Genomic DNA, 22754 nt, shown 5'->3' on the forward strand with positions numbered 1-22754 from the left:
TCTGTTTACACAGTTCTCTATCTGGCTCTCTAAGTAAAATGTAAATTTTATCGTGTGTCTGTCTTGCTCACTATTTTATACCCAACACCTAGTACAGTACCTGGCATATAACAGATTGTCAACATATTGTATTCATTCAATTCTAAGATATACTTTTTTTATATTACAACTCTCAAATATCATCATGTATCTTACACTTGATGGCATCTTGGCATTCTGCCATAGTTTAAAGGTGAAGGTGTTCTTAGTAGTAAATAATGGTGTGTGTTAGAACCAATACCATTTTTATGAAATAAAGATATTATTTAAATGGAAAAATGATGACATTATATAACTGCCTAACAACAGTGAAGATAAGTGAGTGGACAAAAGTAAACCAGTTTAAGGCCCTGGCTGGTTGGCTCAGTGGTAGAGCGTCAGCCTGGCGTGTGAAAGTCCCAGGTTCGATTCCCTGTCAGGGCACACAGAAGAAGTGCCCATCTGCTTCTCCACCCCTCCCCCTCTCCTTCCTCTCTATCTCTCTCTTCCCTTCCCGCAGCCAAAGCTCCACTGGAGCAAAGTTGGCCTGGGCGCTGAGGATGGCTCTATGGCCTCTGCCTCAGGTGCTAGAATGGCTCTGGCCACAAAGGAGCAACACCCCAGACAGGCAGAGCATCGCCCCCTGGTGGGCATGCCGGGTGGATCCCAGGCGGGCGCATGCTGGAGTCTGTCTGACTGCCTCCCCGCTTCTAACTTTGGAAAAATACAAAAAAAAAGCAAACAAGCTACTGCTGCTAATTTAGGATTGCCAGATAAAATACAGGTCATTCAATTAAATTATAATTTCAGATAAACAAATAATTTTTTATAATAAGCAGGTTCCATAGAATATGTGGGATACACTTATACTAAAAAATTATTTGTTGTTTATCTGAAGTTATAATTTAACAGGTGTTCTGTATTATTAATTACTAAATCTGGCAACCCTATGCTGGTTAGAGATACAAAAGTAGCCTCTCCTCTTATAAAAGGCATTATATAAAGCAGGGGTCCCCAAACTTTTTACACAGGGGGCCAGTTCGCTGTTCCTCAGACCGTTGGAGGGCCGGACTATAAAAAAAACTATGAACAAATCCCTGTGCACACTACACGTATCTTATTTTAAAGTAAAAAAACAAAACGGGAACAAATACAATATTTAAAATAAAGAACAAGTAAATTTAAATCAACAAACTGACCAGTATTTCAATGGGAACTATGGGCCTGCTTTTGGCTAATGAGATGGTCAATGTACTCCTCTCACTGACCACCAATGAAAGAGGTGCCCCTTCCGGAAGTGCGACGGGGGCCAGATAAATGGCCTCCAGGGGCCGCATGCGGCCCGCGGGCCGTAGTTTGGGGACCCCTGATATAAAGTATTGAGTCTTAGGTACTCACCCTGGCATAGAAAGGAAACACTCAAGCATTAACATATATATTGTATGTTACAGAAAATATACATACATTTTTTTTTTTAAAGAGAGAGGCAGGGAGAAAGAGACAGAGAGACAGAGACATTAAGCTGTTCCTGTAGGTGCCCTGACCGGGGATCGAACTGGCAACCTCTGCGCTTCGGGAAGATACTCCAACCAAGAGAAATATCTGGCCAAGGCATGAAATAAGTTTCTGTAATCAGAGAAAAAAGGGTTCTACAAATGTTTCAGTATTATCTTAGAAATTTAAAAACCCTCATCAAAGTCGGGAAGATCCTTGAAATATACAATTGAGCTATATTCTTACCTCAGCATAAGCTCTGGCCCATGTACTTGTCAGCTGGTGTAAATCTTCTTCACCTGACTTCACGGCTTCCAGCGATGCTTCAGCCTCTGTATCATAATCTCTGAGGGATTCTTCTTCTATGAACCGGCTCAAAGCTTCTTTTAAGTCTGTAACAGGGTCAAGATATGCCATCATCAGCACAATTTAGACATAAACAGGAAACATTTTACCTGGGTAAGCATTCCAGTGTGAAATTTTATTTTATCAAGCTTATACACTTAATACAATGTCTAAGTAAAATAAGTTTAGGGGGTCATTTAACTAATACACAATCATTTGTCTTTACTATTACAGGTTACTGCATGGAGAATGGTCAAAATTCTTAACTTTTATCTATAACCTTGATGCTAATGTGAAATCTTCATTTCTTAAGCCTGATGCTTCAGCTTAAAAGTGAGTAGGTAGAATCACATACAGAAAAACTTCTACAGATTTCGAGGAATGAAGGTAATTATATTCAAATGAAAAAGTTTCCTATATATGTATTGTTACACTCTTTAAATTTGAAGAAATTAAAAACTTAGTATATTAAAACTGATTTAATTCAGATTCTCTATAATGCCAATTTAAGAGACAATACTTAGAGACTGATATAATGGACAGAGGACTGGGATAGAAGTCAGGATACTTGCGTTCTGATCTTGGTTCTGTGCACCATGCTACATTAGACCAGCGGTTTTCAGTCTTTAGCATGCATCAGAATCCCTTGGAGGGCTTACTGAAATAGCTTGCTGCACGCTACCCTCCGAGTTTCTGCTTCAGCAAGAATGGGGTGGGGCCCAAGAATGTGCAATTCTAACAAGTTTCCAAGTTGATTCTATTGCTTCTGATCAGGAAACAACTACTGAGAAACACTGCCTTAGGCAAATAATTTAACTTTTTTATGTACCGACTTCCTTATGTGTACAATGAAATTTGTTAGACATTTTCCAGGTTCCCTTGGACTCAAACTTTCTATGATTCAACACATTCTCAAATTAAAATTTTTTCTTCATTTGTGAGGTAGAACAGACTCTAAAATGCAGGTTTAATACACATGACCTTATGGATATTAATTTAGGTAAGCAAAAATAATTCAGATTTATATTCCTTCTCTTCCATGACATCTCAGGAATTGAGATCCAGATCACTAAAGGAGCAAAGCATTTAGCAATATAATTCTATAATATAGTAAGTGGCTGCTGAAATGCCTTAAGAATCCACCCAACTAAATTAAGAGGTTACAAATTCTACTCCAGACTTTGTAACTAACTTTTCATTATATAACTTAGTTTTCATACTAATCTGCCTTATCGACAACTACAAGGGTTATACGAAAAAGCACTAAATATAAAACTAAGATCTGAGGAACCTCTTCATTCTTAAAAGCAATTAAACACTTTATATTTTTATGGCTCTTTCCAATGTCTCTTAGGTTTCTAATTTGAAACTTTTAATGACAGACTCTTTGAAAATAATAAAGTGGTATTAAAAAAAATCAGTCCTCACCTTTTTCTATAAAGCATGGTAAACTGTGCAGCAGCATCAGGCGTCCATGTAAATCACTGGCATTCTCTTGCACAGGAAATTTGAGAGGCACCCTCAGTTCTAAGCACTGACTTCCTATTTTGAATTTATACACAAATTCCCTCTCTCTGTTACAGAGTCGTTCTCTGTTTTTCTTCATCTTCTTTGGCAGGATATCTATGGAACTAACAACAGCAAAAAGCAGCAGGTTATAAGTCCATAAAAAACATGATTAACCACAATATTGCTGTATCACTTCTAATAAAATGTTCCACTACTCACAGATTTCATTTGTGCAACTCTGAGCCAATTATTCTAAATTTCCTAATTTTATGCCTGTGTTTTCATCTTTGTGATGAAAATTAAGTGCTTTTTTTTTACTGATTTTCAGGAAGGGGTGGGGAGCGAGAAGTATCAACCCATAGCTGCTCCACTTTAGTTGTTCATTGCTTGCTTGTCATATATGCCCCAGCCCACAAGCCCAGGGTTTTGAACCGGCAACCTTAGCATTCTAGGTCGACGTTTTATCCACTGCGCCACCACAGGTGAGGCAAAGTGCTTCCTTTTAAAATGAAAACTTTTAAGTTTTATTGAAGAAAAAGTATGCCCATAGAGTACTTTGCATTCCTGTTCAGGGTTCTCAAGATCAGGAAAAGAATGTGGAAAAAGGAGCAGAAAGGATTTTTAGTAAGAGATGCATAGGTTGGCAGATACTAGAATTTACAAAACAGTGGTGAATACAAAGTCAAGAAATAGATTAGGTATTGAGAAGTGATCTTGGAGATCTTAGATGCTGTATGAGATTGGATTGGAAGGGCGATGGGTGTTGGTCTATGTAGAAAGATACACAGAAAATATAAAGTTCAAAATATGCCAAAAGGCAAACTGAATGCTGTCCTGAAAGAAGAAAATCTAGTCAAAAAGAGTAAGAATTAACATGAAGTACAAGTTGTTGTTTTTTTTTTTTAAATCAGCCTCCTTCTTAGACTCACAGTCTCTACGCTTTTCCTCATCAAATCAGTTCTTACACTCTTCTGCGACAGAATAGACTATAACACTGAAATTACAGTAATTTTTCCAAAGTAGGTACCTGATCCTGTTATTCATCTGCTTAAAATATTATACTTTCATAACATTATATCGGTCTCAGGATAAAATTCAAACTCCTTAACTCAGTTTACTATGCCTTTGCTTATATCTCTAGGATTCCCCCTCCTAGCACCTGCACCCCTCCTTCCCAATATACAAATTTGCAAACTTTATATTTTCCAGCCATAATGAACTCCTTTCAATATCAAACCTCTTTTCCCACCCCCAACCTTTCTGAATGCATTTCCTTTGCCCAGAACACTCTGACTGCTCTTCTTTCCTTGGCTAAACATTTTGGTAAATAATAGCTACCACCTTTAGTTTCAATCGGTTCAACATTTAGATTTACCATCTTTTTTTTTTTTTTTAAGCCCGGGTGAAATCAAAGGATTCCCATTCTGAAGGGGCACCCTCGCTCTCGGTTCTGGACTCACCTCTCCACGTTCCGCTGTCCGAGGGGTCCGCACACTCGGAACTGTCAAGAAGCCGCGGCTCCGGAACATCAACTGATTTACCAACTTGTTTTTACTGCCAGCAAATCCGCTTCGGCCGATTCGCCACACCTTTACTTTCCTGGCGCCTCCTAGAAAATTGCTCTTCCTAAGTGCCCCCTTGTTCTCTCTATTTAGCCATTTAAAAAAACGTTGGCAGGTATATTTCTATTGTTATTGTGCATTTCAGAGGCCGGGCAAAAGGCCCTCCGGTGACGAAAGCGCAGCCACAAAGTACAAACTCGGCTCCCGAAGACCGGAAGAGGAACAGCAATGTCTGGGGAAGGGCGTGGACTGACTAGCTCTTCTCAGAACGCATGCGCGCCCATAAGGATGGCTAGTAGTCATTGGAGGACTGGTGGCAGGGGGCGGGGAGCTCCAATGTCTGGATTTGGGCGGGAATTGAAACCGCCTCTGCCCCACTCAAGAAATTCGTAGCTGCAGGTACCCAGCCTTGAAGGGAGCCATGGTGCGGCCTGTGAGGTGAGTAACTCTGCAAGTCCGGAGGGGATGGAAAGAACTGGCGGGAAGAACTGGCAGGAAGACGCAGTAGGCACCTTCACCTGCACCCGACTGAGGAGAAGGGGCCGAGTAGAACGGTGGGCTGCGATAGACGGTTACTGGGAAACTGCAGCCTCCCCTGAGGGTCATCCGTTCCTCAGAAGCATCCTCTTCTTTTCCATCTCTTTGCCTCCCTTCTCAGCTGTTGCCATTTTTCTTTTTTTTTTTAAAACCCACCCCGTTCAAGTACTTTGCTATGGTAGCGTTCAACTGCTTTTGTATCTCACCGAGCTCCTACTTAGTGTTACTGCATTTGTTCATCACAATAGTTTATGTCTCCCTATTTTATCGATTTAAACTTCTAGGCAGAATGGCCAGTTTACCTGAGTCACAAAGCTAGTGAGTGGCAGGCTAATACTCAAACCGAAGTCCCTGGCTCCGGAAACGCTGTACTTTCCGTTACACTATGTATTTGAAACGATTCCTCTAAACCACAGTTGAGACCTAGGGTCAGCCACTCGTTTTAGTTAAGTTATGGAATAGATTTACTTCTATACATTATTGTACGAGGTGCAGGAGATTATATTCTAGTCAAGGGGGGGGGTTAGGGGGCCAATAATAAACTGCAATAGGAGGGAGAGGAGGAAAGCCTTAGTTTAAATAGGGTAGTTAGGATGTGCCTCTATGGGAAGTTAATACATGAGCGAGAATGACAAGGATATAGCCAATGAAAATCTGGGGCAAACCAGGTAGAAAGAACAAGCCCATAAACTTGATCATGTTGAAGGACAGATAGAAAGCCACTAAAAGCTGTAGCATTAGCGAGCTGCAATTAGGGAGAATTGTAGGGGATTAGGTCGGAGAAATGGGTAGGGAGGGGCAGAGCAGGTAGAGCTTTGTAGGCTTTAGAAAGGAGTTTGGGTTTATTCTCAGTGCAATGGGAAGTCACTAGAGAGTTTCAAATAGAGGAGAGAAATCTACTTTTGGTTTCCGACTACTGCTGAAGAATGAATGGGAGACCCGGTAACCAGAAGAGGAGCAGGAAAGCCGGTTAGGAGGCTATTCTATCATTGGATGCTGGTTTGGATTATGGTGTTATCCGTGGACATGGAATGGGACAGATGAGTTTGGGGATATTTTGGAGGTACTGCTGACAGAACTTGCTGATGAAGTGGGTGTGGAGGTAAGGGAAACAAGAATCATGGATGACTCTACAGTATTTTTGGCTTGAGCTACTGAAGGTTGATCTTTGCAGTAACTGCAGTGGGGAAGACTAGGAAAAGGAACAGGTTCAGAAGGTTGGGGGACAAGGGTTCTATTTTAACCATGTTAAGTTTAAACATCCAAGTAGCGAAGACATAATCCCTTTGTCTGGAATAGCAGTTGTCAAAGCATGGTTTGCACGCCTGACCAGGTGGTGGTGCAGTGGATAAAGTGTTCGACTGGGATGCGGAGGACCCAGGTTTGAGACCCCGAGGTCGCCAGCTTGAGCACAGGCTCATCTGGCTTGAGCAAAGCTCACCAGCTTGGACCCAAGGTTGCTGGCTCCAGCAAGGGGTTACTCGGCCTGCTGTAGCCCCACTAGTCAAGGCACATATGAGAAAGCAATCAATGAACAACTAAGGTGTTGCAACGAAAAACTAATGATTGATGCTTCTCATCTCTCTCCGTTCCTGTCTGTCTGTCCCTATCCATCCCTCTCTCTAAAAAAAAAAAAAAAAAAAAAAAAAGAATGGTTTGTACAGACCCCTCAGGTCCCTGAGATCCTCTCAGGAGGTCATGCTATTTTCATAATAATACTAAGTCATTACTTGCTGTTTTCATTATTCTGTCATTTGCACTGCAGTGATGGTCAGACGGCTGGCATCTTAGCACAAATCAAAGCAGTGGTACCAAACGGTAGGAGTAGTCATCATATTCTTTCCTGCTACACATTCAGAGTAAAGGGAAAAAAATAGAAAAATAGAAAATACCAGTTTTACTTAAGAGTGTGCTTGATGAAGCAGTGAGACTTATATCATTGTAGCTCAGCCATTGAGCATATGTATTTTAAATGTTGATTTTATTTTACTATTATTCAATCACAGAATTTCTAAAGGGGTTATCTTCCTCTTTCAAATTCTTTCATTCCGACGAGTAGGAGAATAACAAGAGTACGCTTCCTTTTACTATTCTGTGTGAGGAAATGAGAAGTATGCAGAGAGCACTTCTATAGTTGTTGTCTGGAGGAAAAACTAGTGTGAGATTGTTGGAGTTGTGAGCCGAACTAGCCTCTTTCATAGAAAGCCATTTTTACTTGAAAGAACAACTGACATTTTTAAATTGACATATTAGGTTATTCACACTTGGAAATTTGGTGGAAGACAGAAATGAAAACTTGATGCCATTTCATTTAGCGCCTAGAGGAAGGAAATTATTTTTTTCACATTTGTGTGAATGAAAAATGTCTGTCTTGGTCATAGGAATAAGAAACCTGTCAGTTACACACAGTTTGAGGACTCTGACAGCGATGGTACGTAGCGAGTCTTATTTTTGTTTTAAAGAGTTGGAAATATATTGCCTCAGAAATGTATATGATATATATATATAGCTCCAATGTTGGACATATTACCCAATTGCATATTAGGTAGATCTAGAAAAATAATTTTCTAAGGATTTGGGATAATTATGCTGATAATTATTCTGACAAGAATTATGTAGGTAAGTGATAATAAGCAAGAGAAGTACTGTAGTTCTTTTCTTTTGGTCAAAACTACTGTAGGTCTATGTTTCTCAGAGTGAGGTTTCACTTACCTTAAAGGAGAGACTGCCTTTTTTTTTATTAAAGACACAAATACGTTACAGAATATACTGTGAAATCCCCATTGTACAGTAAAAGAAGACCTTGAGGAAAGGGCAGGCTTAAGCTATACCTTATTTGGTTATATATTTACTTATCTCTGCTATTAAGGGAACTTGGTCTAAAAGTCTGAGAAACATGGGGTAGATTACATTATACTTTGAAGCATGTTTGTATTCCTCAGACCACCAGAGCTTTTTGTTAGTCCAATATTTAGTAACTGGAGTTTGATGGAATTTTGTCTTGGGCACAGCCTTCAGTGGGAGGAAATAATATAGAATATAATTTGTAGCTTTTTATTACTGCCCTTAATCTCACATCAAATATTTACAAATTGCTGGTTGTGTTTGAGATGTTATGCAGTAGAGATGGGGGCAAGCCACAAGTTATATTTTTACATGAGGAAGCATAACATATACAGCATGTGTTAATAAATGCTAAAGTATGTAGTATATGCATACTGAAAGTATGCATACGTGTGTTATGTGTGAGTTTAAAAGCTATAACAGCAGTTTTATGTTGAGTATCAACAGAAATACCAGATTTTTAGTGAACTGGTTTCTAAGTGAATTATTTTATATTTTAATAAAGATCACTAAAACAATTAAACATGAGTGAGAATAAAGACAAACAATATACCAATAGTGCTTTTTTTTTTTTTTTGTATTTTTTCTGAAGCTGGAAATGGGGAGGCAGTCAGACAGACTCCCGCATGCGCCCGACCGGGATCCACCCTGTATGCACACCAGGGGGCGATGCTCTGCCCATCTGAGCATTGCTCTGTTGCAACCAGAGCCATTCTAGCGCCTGAAGCAGAGGCCACAGAGCCATCCTCAGCACCCGGGCCACCTTTGCTTCAATGGAGCCTTGGCTGCGGGAGGGGAAGAGAGAGACAGAGAGGAAGGAGAGGGGGAGGAGTGGAGAAGCAGATGGGCGCCTCTCCTGTGTGCCCTGGCCAGGAATCAAACCCGGGACTCCTGCATGCCAGGTCGACGCTCTACCACTGAGCCAACCAGCCAGGACCCAATAGTGCTTTTTTAATTGTGGAAATTAAATAATTTGCTTAACTATGTAACTTGAACACATGCTGTAATGAATTTCAACTGCTAAGAAAATAATTTTATTTCTTACTCAGGAAGAGCAATTTCATATATTCTTTTATTTTTAATTCACACATAAATAGATGATTTTATTTGTGCAACTGCACCTTTAAATAAGAAATCCAAAACAACACCAAAGGAGTTAAAACAAGAAAAGTCAAAAGCTAAATTGAAGAATCTCCAGAAAGAAGACATCCCATTACAAGAGGAAACTCCTAAAAAAAGGTGAGAGGTAAGACATATAAGAAATATGTGACATAATATGTGTTAATTTAAAAGAAACAGATTCGAACTCGTGGCTTAAATGAGAGCTTGAGCAGAGTCATAGGAATGATTTTATTTAGAACCCATAGGAGAGCAGGGTTTTACCATTAATCCCCTTCAGGCTTTCTGGCTTAAAAAAGAAATTGACAAACATGTAAGGAATTGTCCATTTAAGTGTTAAGACAATTACGCTTACAAACTTTTGAAGTTATACCTCACTTTTACAGGACCCTGTACCTGTCTGTCTCTAACGCCCTCAATTCTTTTTATGTATTTATTTATTTCTTTTTATTGATATTTTCTTCTTCTTTTCCAAGTGAGAGGAAGGGAGATAGAGAGACAGACTCTTTCTTGCATGTGCCCTGACTGGGATTCACCCGACAGTTCCTGTCTAGGGCCAATGCTCTGCCCATCTGGGGCCATGCTTGCAACTGAGCTATTTTTAGCACCTGAAGCAGAGGTTCCATGGAGTCATCCTCAGTGCCCAGGGCCAATGTGCTCAAAACAATCAAGCCATGGCTTCGGGAGAGAGAGAGAGAAAGAGGGGAGGGGGAGGAGTGGAGAAGCATATGGTCACTTCTTCTGTGTGCCCTGACCGGGAATCCTACCTGGGACATCCACACACTGGGTGACACTCTGCCACTGATCCAACCGTCCAGGGTCAAAGCTCTCAATTGTTATAAGACTCCTTTGTTAAAAATGACATTTTAAAGGACAGTTTTATAAAATTTAAAAGCCTGTGTTTTTTCTGCAGATAAAAGATATTTTCTTTTTATATTGTTGAGACTTGTGCAGCAGTAAGAAAATCCTATAGTTTCTCAACTAACCATGGAATTCCATTAGTTAGTACCAAGAGAGAAAAGAGGGTAGGGGAAGCTGAGAGGCCCAAACTTGCAGTATAGAGAGGAAATGGGGAGATGAGGAATATTAAAAAACAATATGGCCTGACCAGGCTGTGGCGCCGTGGATAGAGCATCGGATGGGGATGCAGAGGACCCAGGTTTGAGACCCCGAGGTTGCCAGCTTGAGTGCGGGTTCATCTGGTTTGAGCAAAAAGCTCACCAGCTTGGACCCAAGGTCACCGGCTTGAGCAAGGGGTTACTCGGCCCACGGTCAAGGCACATATGAGAAAGCAATCAATGAACAACTAAGGTGTCACAACAAAAAACTGATAATTAATGCTTCTCATTCTCTCTGTTCCCTCTCTCTGACTCTCTCTCTGTCCCTGTAAAAAACAAAACAAAAAAAACCCAATATGGAGCATGTGATGGTTTATGGCTAAAATATGAGAAAAGTTAATTAGCCCATGTCATTTTTTAAATTTTTTCTCTCCCTCTCTCTATTTTTTTTGTTTTGATTTTTATATGTCTTGGACTACATTTTAAATATACTGGGGGAAAAAAATAAACAACCCATAAATGGGAGAAGATATTTGGAAATCACATAATTGATGAGGAACTTGTATCCAGAATACTTAAAGAACTCATACAAACTCAACAATGAAAAGACTAATAACATAATTTAAAAATGGGCCAAAGATTTGAGTAGACATATCTCCATAAAAGATATACAAATGACCAATAAGCACGTGAAAATATGCTCAGCATCCTTAGCCACCAGGGAAATGTAAAGGAAAACCACATATGTATGTAACCTTTTCTTACCTGTTTTTGATTTTTCTTCCTTTTACACTCCATACCAGTTTTCACCACCTTGAATAGGAGACATAATAATCTTCTTATATGGGATAATAAGTATGTCTTATTTTCCTATCCTACTCATTAATCACAAACTCCTTGATGGTACTTTTGTATCCTATCCAGTGCAATGCCTCATTCACAGTTAAGTACTTGGTGAAATATTCAAGTCTGGATTGGGAGGAACAAATGTAAATATTTTTAATATTTAATGTAAGACCTACAATTGCTGTCTGAGGGGTGTGGGTGAGGGCAAGGGCAAGGAAGATTTCTAAGTGGAAGTGATGATTGAACCAACTCTTTATTCTAGGTTAAGTGTGTGCTTCCCAACTGGGTGGAACTGGTAGTAAGGATAGACTTCACAGTGAGAAGAAACAGTAAGTGTAGTATCACATGCTGCTCCTGTTTCAGATCTCTTACACTAGATATAACATGACATTGGAACATTGTAGAAGTCACCCTTAAAGGTCAATTATGATCATGATTATAGTCTAAAAACATTTTTGTGAGGTTAGCAACTCTTAAAGAGTAACTCAGGAAAACCTCAAATTTTTCTGTTTGACAGTGATAATTTTACAAACTATTATTTTTGTGTCTACTCTAGGATTGCTTTAGATGACAAGCTCTACCAGAGAGACTTAGAAATCGCTCTAGTATTATCAGCAAAGGAACTTCCAACAGTCACCATTGATGAGGACAAGTCTCAAGGTAATAGTAACTTTATTTTCTATATGTTTATCTTCTATTGCTTTTGTAATTTCTTTGGATGAGGCTTCACAGAGGAAAGAATAAAATTTTAATACTTTGAACTATAAATAGTACAATTTGCAAAAGGTATAATTGGATTCAGTTGTTTATTCTGTTGAGTAAATCTTACACATACATACATTTCTGCAAAACATCCAAAGTAAACTTAAGGATGTGAACTATGAGCTTGGATGTTCAAATTAAGTCTTTGTATACAATGAAAATATCTTTTTTTTTTTCCTTGTATTTTTCTGAAGTTGGAAACGGGGAGGCAGTCAGACAGACTCCCGCATGCGCCTGACCAGGATCCACCGGGCATGCCCACCAGGGGGCGATCCTCTGCCCATCTGGGGCATTGCTCTGTTGCAACCAGAGCCATTCTAGCGCCTGAGGCAGAGGCCATAGAGCCATCCTCAGCACCTGGGCCAGCTTTGCTCCAATGGAGCCTTGGCTGCAGGAGGGGAAGAGAGAGACAGAGAAGAAGGAGAGGGGGAGGGGTGGAGAAGCAGATGGGCGCTTCTCCTGTGTGCCCTGGCCGGGAATCGAACCCGGGACTCCTGCATGTCAGGCCGACGCTCTACCACTGAGCCAACCGGCCAGGGCCAGAAAATTTCATTTTTTGATCAAATGAATTAACCTATACAATCTTAACAATCTGCCTCCTTCCTCTCAAAATTCAAATTAGTTAAACATGACCTAATGATGGTAATTTTTGTTATTTACAAAGGTTAAAAGTATTAATTTGGTTAGCAAGCTCAGGAGACTTAAGGGACCTATGGTTCCTCAATTTCTCTGGATTTTTCTGGCAACTGCAGCAGATCAGCAGATGGCAATATTGCTATTCCAGAGAGGCAGAAGTCATCATTGCTGCAAGAGACATTCAAACTTCCAGAGTGCTTTTGGATTAAATTGTTTTGGCATATCTTCCTTTATGTTGGAGGATATTTTTAGCCCATTAACTGATGTAGGGGCTATAGATTTTTAAATCAGCAGTGCCTCATATTTGGAAATAAATGAGACTGTTGATTAGAGGGTCTTTTAGTAATCAGGAATCAAAAGAACTTAAAAAGTGAATTGACATATATCTAAAATTGAGAAAGTGAAATTCATCTCTTCCCTATAAGAGATTGGAGAATGTGTAGCGGGATTTCTTTGGAAGCACCACTTCTCATAGAATAATATACTTTATAGCACTGGGGTTTAACAACACCAATGATGACTTAAAGTTTTCTTAAAATACTTTAGATCATTTTAAGGTTTTATAATGATTGAAGTCTTTATGCTAGTGAACATAGATCTGCCTATGTACAAATAATAATTAATATTTATTGACTGTCTCCTATATACTGGACACCACAATAAGCAGTTCCCACATGTGACTGACATTTAATCCCCACAATATTTTTATCTCCATATTATAGATGAGGAAGTTAGGTCTTAGGATAAGCAACTTTCCCATGGTCATATAGCCAGTTTAAGTGGTCGAGTCTGAATTTGAACTTAAGTCTGATTAACTCTGTTCAATTTCAAGCCCAAACTCCTAACACTATGCTAGCTTCTCCAAGTAAAGTACTAATTTGAGTTTGGATCATTTATATGTATCTGGATGCTATCACACTTACAGTAGTCTTCCTGCTTCTAGGCACTGGTTGATTAAGGTACGTCTGTTTTTCTCTTACTTCTTCCTTATGTTTAGGCACTGAAAAACGTGGCAGTAGTGCAGCAGAAACAACGGCTACATCTCCTCATATCTCCAACTGCAGTGTAGCCAGTGATTATTTAGGTAAGTTTTTTTATAGAAAAATTCATTTTTATAAATAGTGCTATTTTTTTTACTGTATTTAAATTCCTGAAACTGTAGCTAGCACCAAGGTCTTTAATTTTGTCAAGGTTCTCTTCATCTTTCTTCTTTGTGTTTTTCTGTTTTGGTTTTCTTCTCTTTTACTATAGACCCAATTTCTTCCCTGGTGACAGGTCAGGAGTACCCATGGCTTCTATCAACAGCCGTTGACCACTGAAGAAAGGGGCTGTGTCTTCCCAGCTTTAGTGTGAAAATTCTTGGGGAAAGACTCTCTTACATTGGGTCTTGGACTTAAATCAGACTCTGTTGCCAGGACACAGATGTGTATGATTGTCCCAGACTGGGCTGTGAGGTGTATTCCTAGCATCAGGGGAAGGATGAAGCAGGCGAATAAAAGTGGCAGATGTAATAGGAGTCTACTCTCAGTTCTTTAAGTATTGCCTGTCACAAAAAGGTTTCCACTGATGTTTATGCCTCCCCCAAAGATTTGGATAAGATTACCGAGGAAGATGATTTTCATGGTGCTCCAGGGAAAAGAAAAGCAGCATCTAAAGCTGTGGTGCAACAGAGGAAGATTCTTTTGGAAGGCAGTGATGGCAGCAGTGCTAATGACTCTGAACCAGACTTTGCAACTGGTAAGTTATGTCCTACCTCAGAATTAATTCTGTGGAAGTTAAGTAAAATGTTCTTAGAGACCTTTATGTATGCAAAGCGCTGTGCTAAATGCAAACTTGAGGAACATGTAGGACAGTTAAATTCAGCTGTGGCATTTGGGGAAAAAGCTTTATCTGGAGGTGCCCTTTAAGCCATGCCTTGAAAAATGACTAGCATTTAGGCAAACTAAAAGGGTAAAGTAGCATTTCTGACTGATAGACATGAGCAGTGGGATAGACTAGTACATGTGAAGAGTTCGGTGGCATGCAGGAGAGAATGCTGTGGAAGAGGCCAGGAGGCAGGCGGGCCCTGCAGCATGGAGCATCTCAGACCCATTCTAAGAAGTATAGACTTTTTTCTGTAAGTAGTAGAAATTTATGAAATATTTTGGATAAAAGTGATAAGAAATCTGTGTTTCATTGTACCAGTTGTTTGCAGACTCATTCACAAATTTGGGCAAATGGGAAGCGTAGTGACCTTGACAGTATCATGACATCTTAATTAAAAATTAAAATGAATAATTCCATAAATTTATGCCAAATTACATGCTATGTTTTGATGGATTTTAGCATGCTGTCAACAAACAACAAGTTTGTATCTCAAGATTTATTCCACAAGGCCCTGCCAGTTGGTGCAGCGATAGAGTGTCCGCCCAGCGTGTGGAAGTCCCGGGTTCAATTCCCAGCCAGGGCACACAGGAGAAGCACCCATCTGCTTTTCCACCCTTCCCTCTTTTTTCTCTCTCTTTCTCTTCCCCTCCTGCAGGCAAGGCTCCATTGGAGCAAAGTTGGCCCCTGGGCGCTGAGGATGGCTCCATGGCCTCCACCTCAGGCACTAGAACAGGGGGTAGTCAACCTTTTTATACCTACCGCCCACTTTTGTATCTCTGTTAGTAAAATTTTCTAACCACCCACCAGATCCACATTAATGGTGATTTATAAAGTAGGGAAGTAACTTTACTTTATAAAATTTATAAAGCAGAGTTACAGCAAGTTAAAGCATATAATAATAATTACTTACCAAGTACTTTATGTCGGATTTTCGCTAAGTTTGGTAGAATAAATCTTCATAAAACAACTTACTATAGTTAAATCTATCTTTTATTTATACTTTGGAAGCTCTGCTACCGCCCACCATGAAAGCTGGAACTCCCACTAGAGGGCAGTAGGGACCAGGTTGACTACCACTGCGCTAGAATGACTCCAGTCACAACAAAGCAAAGCCTCAGATGGGCAGAGCATCACCCCCTAGTGGGCATGCCAGGTAGATCCAGGTTGGGCACATGTGGGAGTCTGTTTCTCTGCCTCCCAAATAAGTAAATAAATAAATAAATAAAAGATTTATTCCACAAATATTTGAGTACCTATTATGTGTACCATCCAGGGGTCGTCAAACTTTTTATAAAAACCGCCCACTTTTGCAGTGCTGGTCAACCTGGTCCCTACCGTGCAACCAAACAGCGCAGCGATTGGCCCATCATGAAAGCTGGAACACCCACTAGTGGGCGGTAGGGACTAGGTCTACCAGCACTGCAAAAGTGGGCGGTTTTTATAAAAAGTTTGAGGACCCCTAGATGATGTCTAGCAGTGAATAAAACAGAGACCCTTTAAGGAGTTTAAATTAGAGTGAGGGGACACAGACATAATCAAGTATGATAAATTCTCCCTTAAAGCAAAATGATGTATAATGAAACCAATTTTACTGTAGGTTAACCAGTATACCCATGAGTTAAGTTTCTACAGCATCTTACCCTTATAATGAAATGATGTTATTCAAGGACTTGCTGTACATATTGTGTCAAGTGCCATCAGAGAAGAGCTATGATGAAGGGGACGGCAGGATAGAGCCCAGAAATCTTTTTAACCACTTCCTGCCCCTCCGCATAACAGGTGGTCTCTGGGTCTTACTCTGAAAAACACTAGTATAAGTGAAGCACCAAAACGTAGGAGCCAGGGAAAGAAAATCCCCTCAGGAAGCATAACAGAGCATGGACTAATGCTTCCCAATTTAAGGTTCCTTCATGCAAAAAAATAAATATATAAGCAAAATCACTTCTTGGCAGTATTCAATGTCTTTTCCAGGGATAATAATTGTAGCAACCCCAGAATGTCATTATCCTTATTTAATGCATGACTATCAGGAAAAAGTAAAAAATTCTGAAGTTATAAAGTGCAAGACTACTTAGTACACTAATGAAATTAATTTATTATGCTAGTGTACCCATGGCTTCTATCAACAGCCGTTGACCACTGAAGAAAGGGGCTGTGTCTTCCCAGCTTTAGTGTGAAAATTCTTGGGGAAAGACTCTCTTACATTGGGTCTTGGACTTAAATCAGACTCTGTTGCCAGGACACAGATGTGTATGATTTGCTATGTATGTAGAGGTGAAATCACTTGCTTTGTTTGTTGGGCTTAATGGAATTTGTGAGTTATATTTCTAGAGGATGGTAGACATTTAAAAAGTACCATTGTGTTATTTGCAATCTAACTTCAGATAATCTCTCTTGAACCATTTTATTATAAGAGTAAGTTTTTATGGAAATCATGATTTGGATAGTGACTTTAAAATTGTCCCTCTACTCTTAAAAGTAAATAGTTAAGTACTTGAGTAGGCATTTCCCCAAAGATGATATACAAATGGCCAAAAGTTATATGAAAAAAGGCTCAATATCACGAGTCAGTAAAGAAATACGAATCAAAACCACAATAGACTGCACTCCATACTCATTAATATGTTAGAATACAGAAAATAACAAGTGTTGATGAGGATGTAGGGAAATTAGAATTCTTTCGTGCTGTTAGTGGAAATGTAAAAATGAGGCAACCGCTATGGAAAACAGTATGGTAGTTACTCAGAAAATAAAAACCAGAACCACCATGTATCTAGCATTTCCCCTTCTGGGTATATGTCAGGAAGAATTGAGAGCAGGGTCTCAGATATTTTCATACCCATAGCAGCATTGTTAGCAGTAGCCCAGACATGGAAGCAGCCCAAATATTTATTGATGATAAACGCATAAACAAAACATGGTGTGTATATACAATGGAATATTATTCAACCTTAAAAAGGAAGGAAATCCTGTCACATGCTACACCTTGATGAACATCTAGGTCCTAGACATATATTAAGTGAAATAAGCCATCACAAAAGACTAATGCATGATTCCACTTATATGAGATATCTAAAATGTCAAATTTGTAGAGACAAAGTTGAATAGTGGTTAGTAGACACTGAGGGAGAGGGAATGGGTACCAGATACCTGTTTTGCACATGTAAAAGTTCTGGAAGACTGTTGCACAAAAATGTGAATATAGGTACCATATACACTGCTGATCTGTATACTTGATAGTAAATTTTATGTTACAGGTTTTTACCATAATTTAAAAATGTTTTAAAGGAAATAATCAGCCCTGGCTGGTTGGCTCGGTGGTAGAGAGTCGGCCTGGTGTGCAGGAGTCCCGGGTTTGATTCCCGGCCAGGGCACACAGGAGAAGCACCCATCTGCTTCTCCACCCCTCCCCGTCTCCTTCCTCTCTGTCTCTCTCTTCCCCTCCTGCAGCCAAGGCTCCATTGGAGCAAAGCTGGCCCTTGGGATGGCTCTATGGCCTCTACCTCAGGCGCTAGAATGGCTCTATGGCTTCTACCTCAGGCGCTAGAATGGCTCTGGATGCAACAGAGCAACGCCCCAGATGGGCAGAGCATTGCCCCCTGGTGGGCATGCCGGGTGGATCCTGGTCAGGCGCATGCGGAATCTGTCTGACTGCCTCCCGGTTTCCAACTTCAGAAAAATACAAAAAAAAAAAAAAGGAAATAATCAGTAAATAGCTTGGTTCCAGGTTTTCTTACTCAATTCTACGTAAGCAAATATTTTTTAGATGAAATATGAACCATAGTTTTGAGAGAAGAATAGATTTTTATTTGAGTTCCATACAGTTGGACAGTGATTTAGGATATTGAAGACATTTAAAATATTGAGTGCTTCTGAAGTTATGCTGGATAAGAGGACTGCAAAAATATTTCTAACTGAAAATTATTCTTCCTTAGATTCAATACCTATAGTGTTTTGGGGAAAATGTGATTGTCAAATGTTGATTTTAATGTGAATTCTGATAACAAGGGTTGTTATAACTGTAACTAGAACACTAATGACAATGGGAAGACATTGTGGTAAAAATGATTTCTCAATTAATGATAATGTTTGAATTATGATGTTAGACTGGGAGAAAATGATGCTAGTGATTTATGTAGTAATAGATAGACACTTAATTCTTGGGTTCTGTTTTGCAAGACTCAAAAGTTCTGATCTTCTTGCATCATTGTAGACTGACTGCTTCTCTAGATTTTTTAGAGCTGATTTGGGGGGGTTTTCTGTTTCATTTTTATGGTTTCCACCTAACTACAAGTCTGGCTATTCTCCCTATAAAAAGACATGTGGTCCAGCCCTGAGAAGCTGTCCTTCAGCCCTTGCAGAGAGCTAGCTCATTAGCTAAGTGGGTGATAACTGCCTCTAGCCTGTTTGTGGATGTACAAACTAAGCTTTAAGCATAATTTTTTCATTGTCTCTCCTCTTCTGACCCCCAACCCAAGAATGCAAAAGCCTTGTGCTCTCTTGTAAGCCTCTTTAATCTGCTCGAGCCAAACCTGCTTTACCTTAAATTGAAATACAAACATATCCTCCTTGCTTAGTGTACTTTAAATTGCAATACAATTAGTTTATTTTCATTCACCCTAAGCCCAGAATGAATAACAACTCTTCAAACCCCTCAGAGTTGATTTCTATTATATTTGATTGTGCAACTGGTATTTCAGACAACCTGAAGGGTTTTCTTTTTTTTTTAAAAAAAAACAACACAGGGTTTTTGGCCCTGGCCGGTTGGCTCAGCGGTAGAGCGTCGGCCTGGCGTGCGGGGGACCCGGGTTCGATTCCCAGCCAGGGCACATAGGAGAAGCGCCCATTTGCTTCTCCACCCCCCACCCCCCATCCCCCCTCCTTCCTCTCTGTCTCTCTCTTCCCCTCCCGCAGCCGAGGCTCCATTGGAGCAAAGATGGCCCAGGCGCTGGGGATGGCTCCTTGGCCTCTGCCCCAGGTGCTAGAGTGGCTCTGGTCGCGGCAGAGCGACGCCCCAGAAGGGCAGAGCATCGCCCCCTGGTGGGCAGAGTGTCGCCCCTGGTGGGCGTGCTGGGTGGATCCCCGTCGGGCACATGCGGGAATCTGTCTGACTGTCTCTCCCCGTTTCCAGCTTCAGAAAAATACAAAAAAAAACAAAAACAAAAACAAAAAAAAAACAGGGTTTTTTTCTTTAGCTGATATATCAGAGTTTTCCCCCTGCATTAGCTCATCTTGAATGAGAAGAGAAAGGCTCATCTGTGAGCTTCAGTTAGAAAATGAAAGTGAAAATTGGAGTGAACATAGGCTTTTCTTAAGGACATCTAATAATTTCCATAATCTATATAACCCATTGTAAGTGTTTGGGCCTTCCAGATTTTCTAATTCTAATTTGGTATGCTAATGACTTGGGGTCCTGGGAGCTCCATCTTCCTACCTCCAGATTATATAACTGCTTAGTTGACTGATGAAGTTCATTTGTACCCCATCTTTAGATAAGCTTGTTCAATAAAGTTATGCCCAGCTCCTACTGTTTATCTTCTCAAGCCAAGAAAAGAACACATACAATACCAGAACTGTTGGATACATACAAGTTTTGTCCTTCTAGATTTTATATTTTAAACTTTTGGAGAAATTTTTCCACTGCTTGCTGTCCCCCTGAACCTATATTCCCTTGGGATTCCAGAAGTAATTACTTGATTTTGCAAGGTACTATTTATTATAGCCTTTCTGTCATCTGTAGTTCTACATGGCTAATTTTATATAACACAGTTATCATTATGTGGGTTTATTACTCTTATTTTTCTTTAAAATTATATTTGTATGGAAATAATGATAAAATAAGAAAATTGTAATTTGAAGATCATAGCGCTCATCGTTAATTTAGGCAAAGATCACCAATAGAAGGCTGATGAAGATCTCTAAGATGGAGAATTCAGGCTGGCCTCAGCTGAACCAACAAAGGGACAACCACATGGTCTGCTTGCTGATGTGATGTAATGCGAAGTACAAAGCATCACCTATGCAGTGTATTCTTACCAAAAATAATAGTTATAAGGTAGGCCTGGTTCTCATTGAGTCCTGAGGAAATTCCAGCTCACAGATAGGGAAGAATAAATTAAATGACACCATGAGGAAGAAAAGAGACAAATCCAGAATGTGGGACATTTTATAGGACAACTGACCTGGTTACTTCAACAACTGAAAGACGGGAAAAGGGAGAGGATTTGCACTATATTTAAAAGGGACTAATATGCTGGCATAAGAACAGGCATATAGATCAATGGAACAAAACTGAGAACCCAGAAATAAACCCACACTTTTATGAACAACTGATATTTGACGAAGGAGGTAAGAGCATACATTGGAGTAACGACAGCCTCTTCAACAAATGGTGTTGGGAAAATTGGACAGCTACCTGCAAAAAAATGAAACTAGACCACCAACTTAAACCATTCACAAAAATAAACTCAAAATGGATAAAAGACTTCAATGTAAGCAGTAAAACCATAAGCATCTTAGAAGAAAACATATGTAGTAAGCTCTCTGACATCTCTCGCAGCAATATATTTGCCGATTTGTCTCCACGGGCAAGTGAAATAAAAGACAGGATAAACAAATGGGACTTTATCAAACTAAAAAGCTTCTGCACAGCTAAAGACAATAAGAACAGAATAAAAAGAAACTACACAATGGGAGAATATATTTGACAATGCGTCTGATAAGGGGTTAATAACCAAAATTTATAAAGAACTTGTAAAACTTAATGCCAGGAAGATAAACAATCCAATCCAAAAATGGGCAAAAGAAATGAATAGACACTTCTCCAAAGAGGACATACAGATGGCCAACAGGCATATGAAAAAATGCTCAACATCACTAATTATTAGAGAAATGCAAATTAAAACCACAAAGAGATATCACCTCACACCAGGCACTCATCAATAAAACAACACAGAATAAGTGCTGGCGCGGATGTGGAGAAAAGGGAACCCTCCTCCACTGGTGGTGGGAATGCAGACTGGTGCAGCCACTGTGGAAAACAGTATGGAGATTCCTCAAGAAATTAAAAATCGAACTGCCTTTTGACCCAGCTATACCACTGTTAGGAATATACCCCAAGAACACCATAGCACTGTTTGAAAAGAAGAAATGCACTCCCATGTTTATGGCAGCATTGTTCACAATAGCAAAGATCTAGAAACAGCCCAAGTATCTATCAGAGGACGAGTGGATTAAAAAGCTTTGATACATATATACTATGGAATACTACTCAGCCATAAGAAATGATGACATCGGATCTTTTACAACAACGTGGATGGACCTTGATAACATTATACTGAGCGAAATAAGTAAATCAGAAAAAACTAAGAACTATATGATTCCATACATAGGTGGGACATAAAAATGAGACTCAGAGACATGGACAACAATGTTGGGGTTACAGGGTGGGGGGAGGAGAGGGAGGGGGTTGGGGGGAGGGGAGGGGCACAAAGAAAACCAGTGACGGAAGACAATTTTATCAATGTCACCCTATCAAAATTAATCTAAAAAAAAAAATGTGTCTCATGGCTAATTCAGGCAGTTAGAAGAATACTATAAGGATGCTAATTCTGCTTCTCAGGTCACATCCTGCAAAAGGGGCCCCAAGCAAATTGGTGATTTGGCTCCTCTGATTTTGCCAATTGGATCTAAAAAAAATAGGTCAGGAACGCCCTGAAATGGAACTAACAATACTTGAGCATAAATTTGAGGACTTTTAGATACTGGAGCTGATGTATCTGTTATTGCTAAGCTACGCTGGCCTCATTCCTGGCCCACTCATGCAGCAGCCACAGAATTACAAGGTATAGGGCAGAGTAAATCCCCTCAACAAAGTTCTAGTTTTCTACATTTGGAAGATTAAGGTCATTCTGGATTTTTAAAGCCTTATGTGCTCCCTGGATGGCCAATTAATTTGTGAGGTAGAGATGTTTTGAAAAATATGCGAGTGTTGCTTGTCAGTCCTAGTGGTTTAGTCAGTACTCAGATACTTGATCGGGGATTTTTGCCCACCAAGGGACTAGGAAAAGAACAGCGAGGAATTCTCACCCCCATAGAAGTGGCACCCAATACCAGAAGGTGTGGATTAGGATATCAAAATTTAGCATAGGGGCCTTGG

At 39.9% G+C, this 22754-nt stretch overlaps 2 protein-coding genes and 1 non-coding gene across 4 annotated transcripts in view; 1 reads left to right on the forward strand and 2 right to left on the reverse strand.

Annotated features, from left to right (window-relative positions):
- Positions 1-5122, reverse strand: part of FERRY3 (FERRY endosomal RAB5 effector complex subunit 3) — a 50208-nt gene extending 45086 nt beyond the window's left edge. The window contains exons 1-3 of the mRNA XM_066368612.1: positions 4827-5122; positions 3286-3488; positions 1759-1904 (exon numbers count right to left, since the gene is read on the reverse strand). Of these exons, the coding sequence (XP_066224709.1) occupies positions 1759-1904; positions 3286-3463 (324 nt within the window). The 5' untranslated portion in view covers positions 3464-3488; positions 4827-5122. The remainder of the gene's footprint in view (positions 1-1758; positions 1905-3285; positions 3489-4826) is intronic.
- Positions 5123-5241: 119 nt separating this feature from the next.
- Positions 5242-22754, forward strand: part of RAD51AP1 (RAD51 associated protein 1) — a 34053-nt gene continuing 16540 nt past the window's right edge. The window contains exons 1-6 of one of the 2 annotated variants that reach the window (XM_066368616.1): positions 5242-5366; positions 7847-7896; positions 9407-9548; positions 11889-11992; positions 13728-13814; positions 14318-14467. In XM_066368616.1, coding sequence (XP_066224713.1) covers positions 5350-5366; positions 7847-7896; positions 9407-9548; positions 11889-11992; positions 13728-13814; positions 14318-14467 — 550 coding nt within the window. In that variant the 5' untranslated portion in view covers positions 5242-5349. Of the gene's footprint in view, positions 5367-7820; positions 7897-9406; positions 9549-11888; positions 11993-13727; positions 13815-14317; positions 14468-22754 lie in introns of those variants that run through there. The other variant, XM_066368615.1, reaches the window with a different exon arrangement.
- TRNAV-GAC (transfer RNA valine (anticodon GAC)) lies at positions 12559-12634 on the reverse strand. The gene has a single exon. It is a non-coding gene; the product is annotated as a tRNA-Val (tRNA).

The sequence above is a fragment of the Saccopteryx leptura genome, chromosome 2 (assembly GCF_036850995.1).
Source record: "Saccopteryx leptura isolate mSacLep1 chromosome 2, mSacLep1_pri_phased_curated, whole genome shotgun sequence".
NCBI classification, from domain to species: Eukaryota; Metazoa; Chordata; class Mammalia; order Chiroptera; family Emballonuridae; genus Saccopteryx; species Saccopteryx leptura.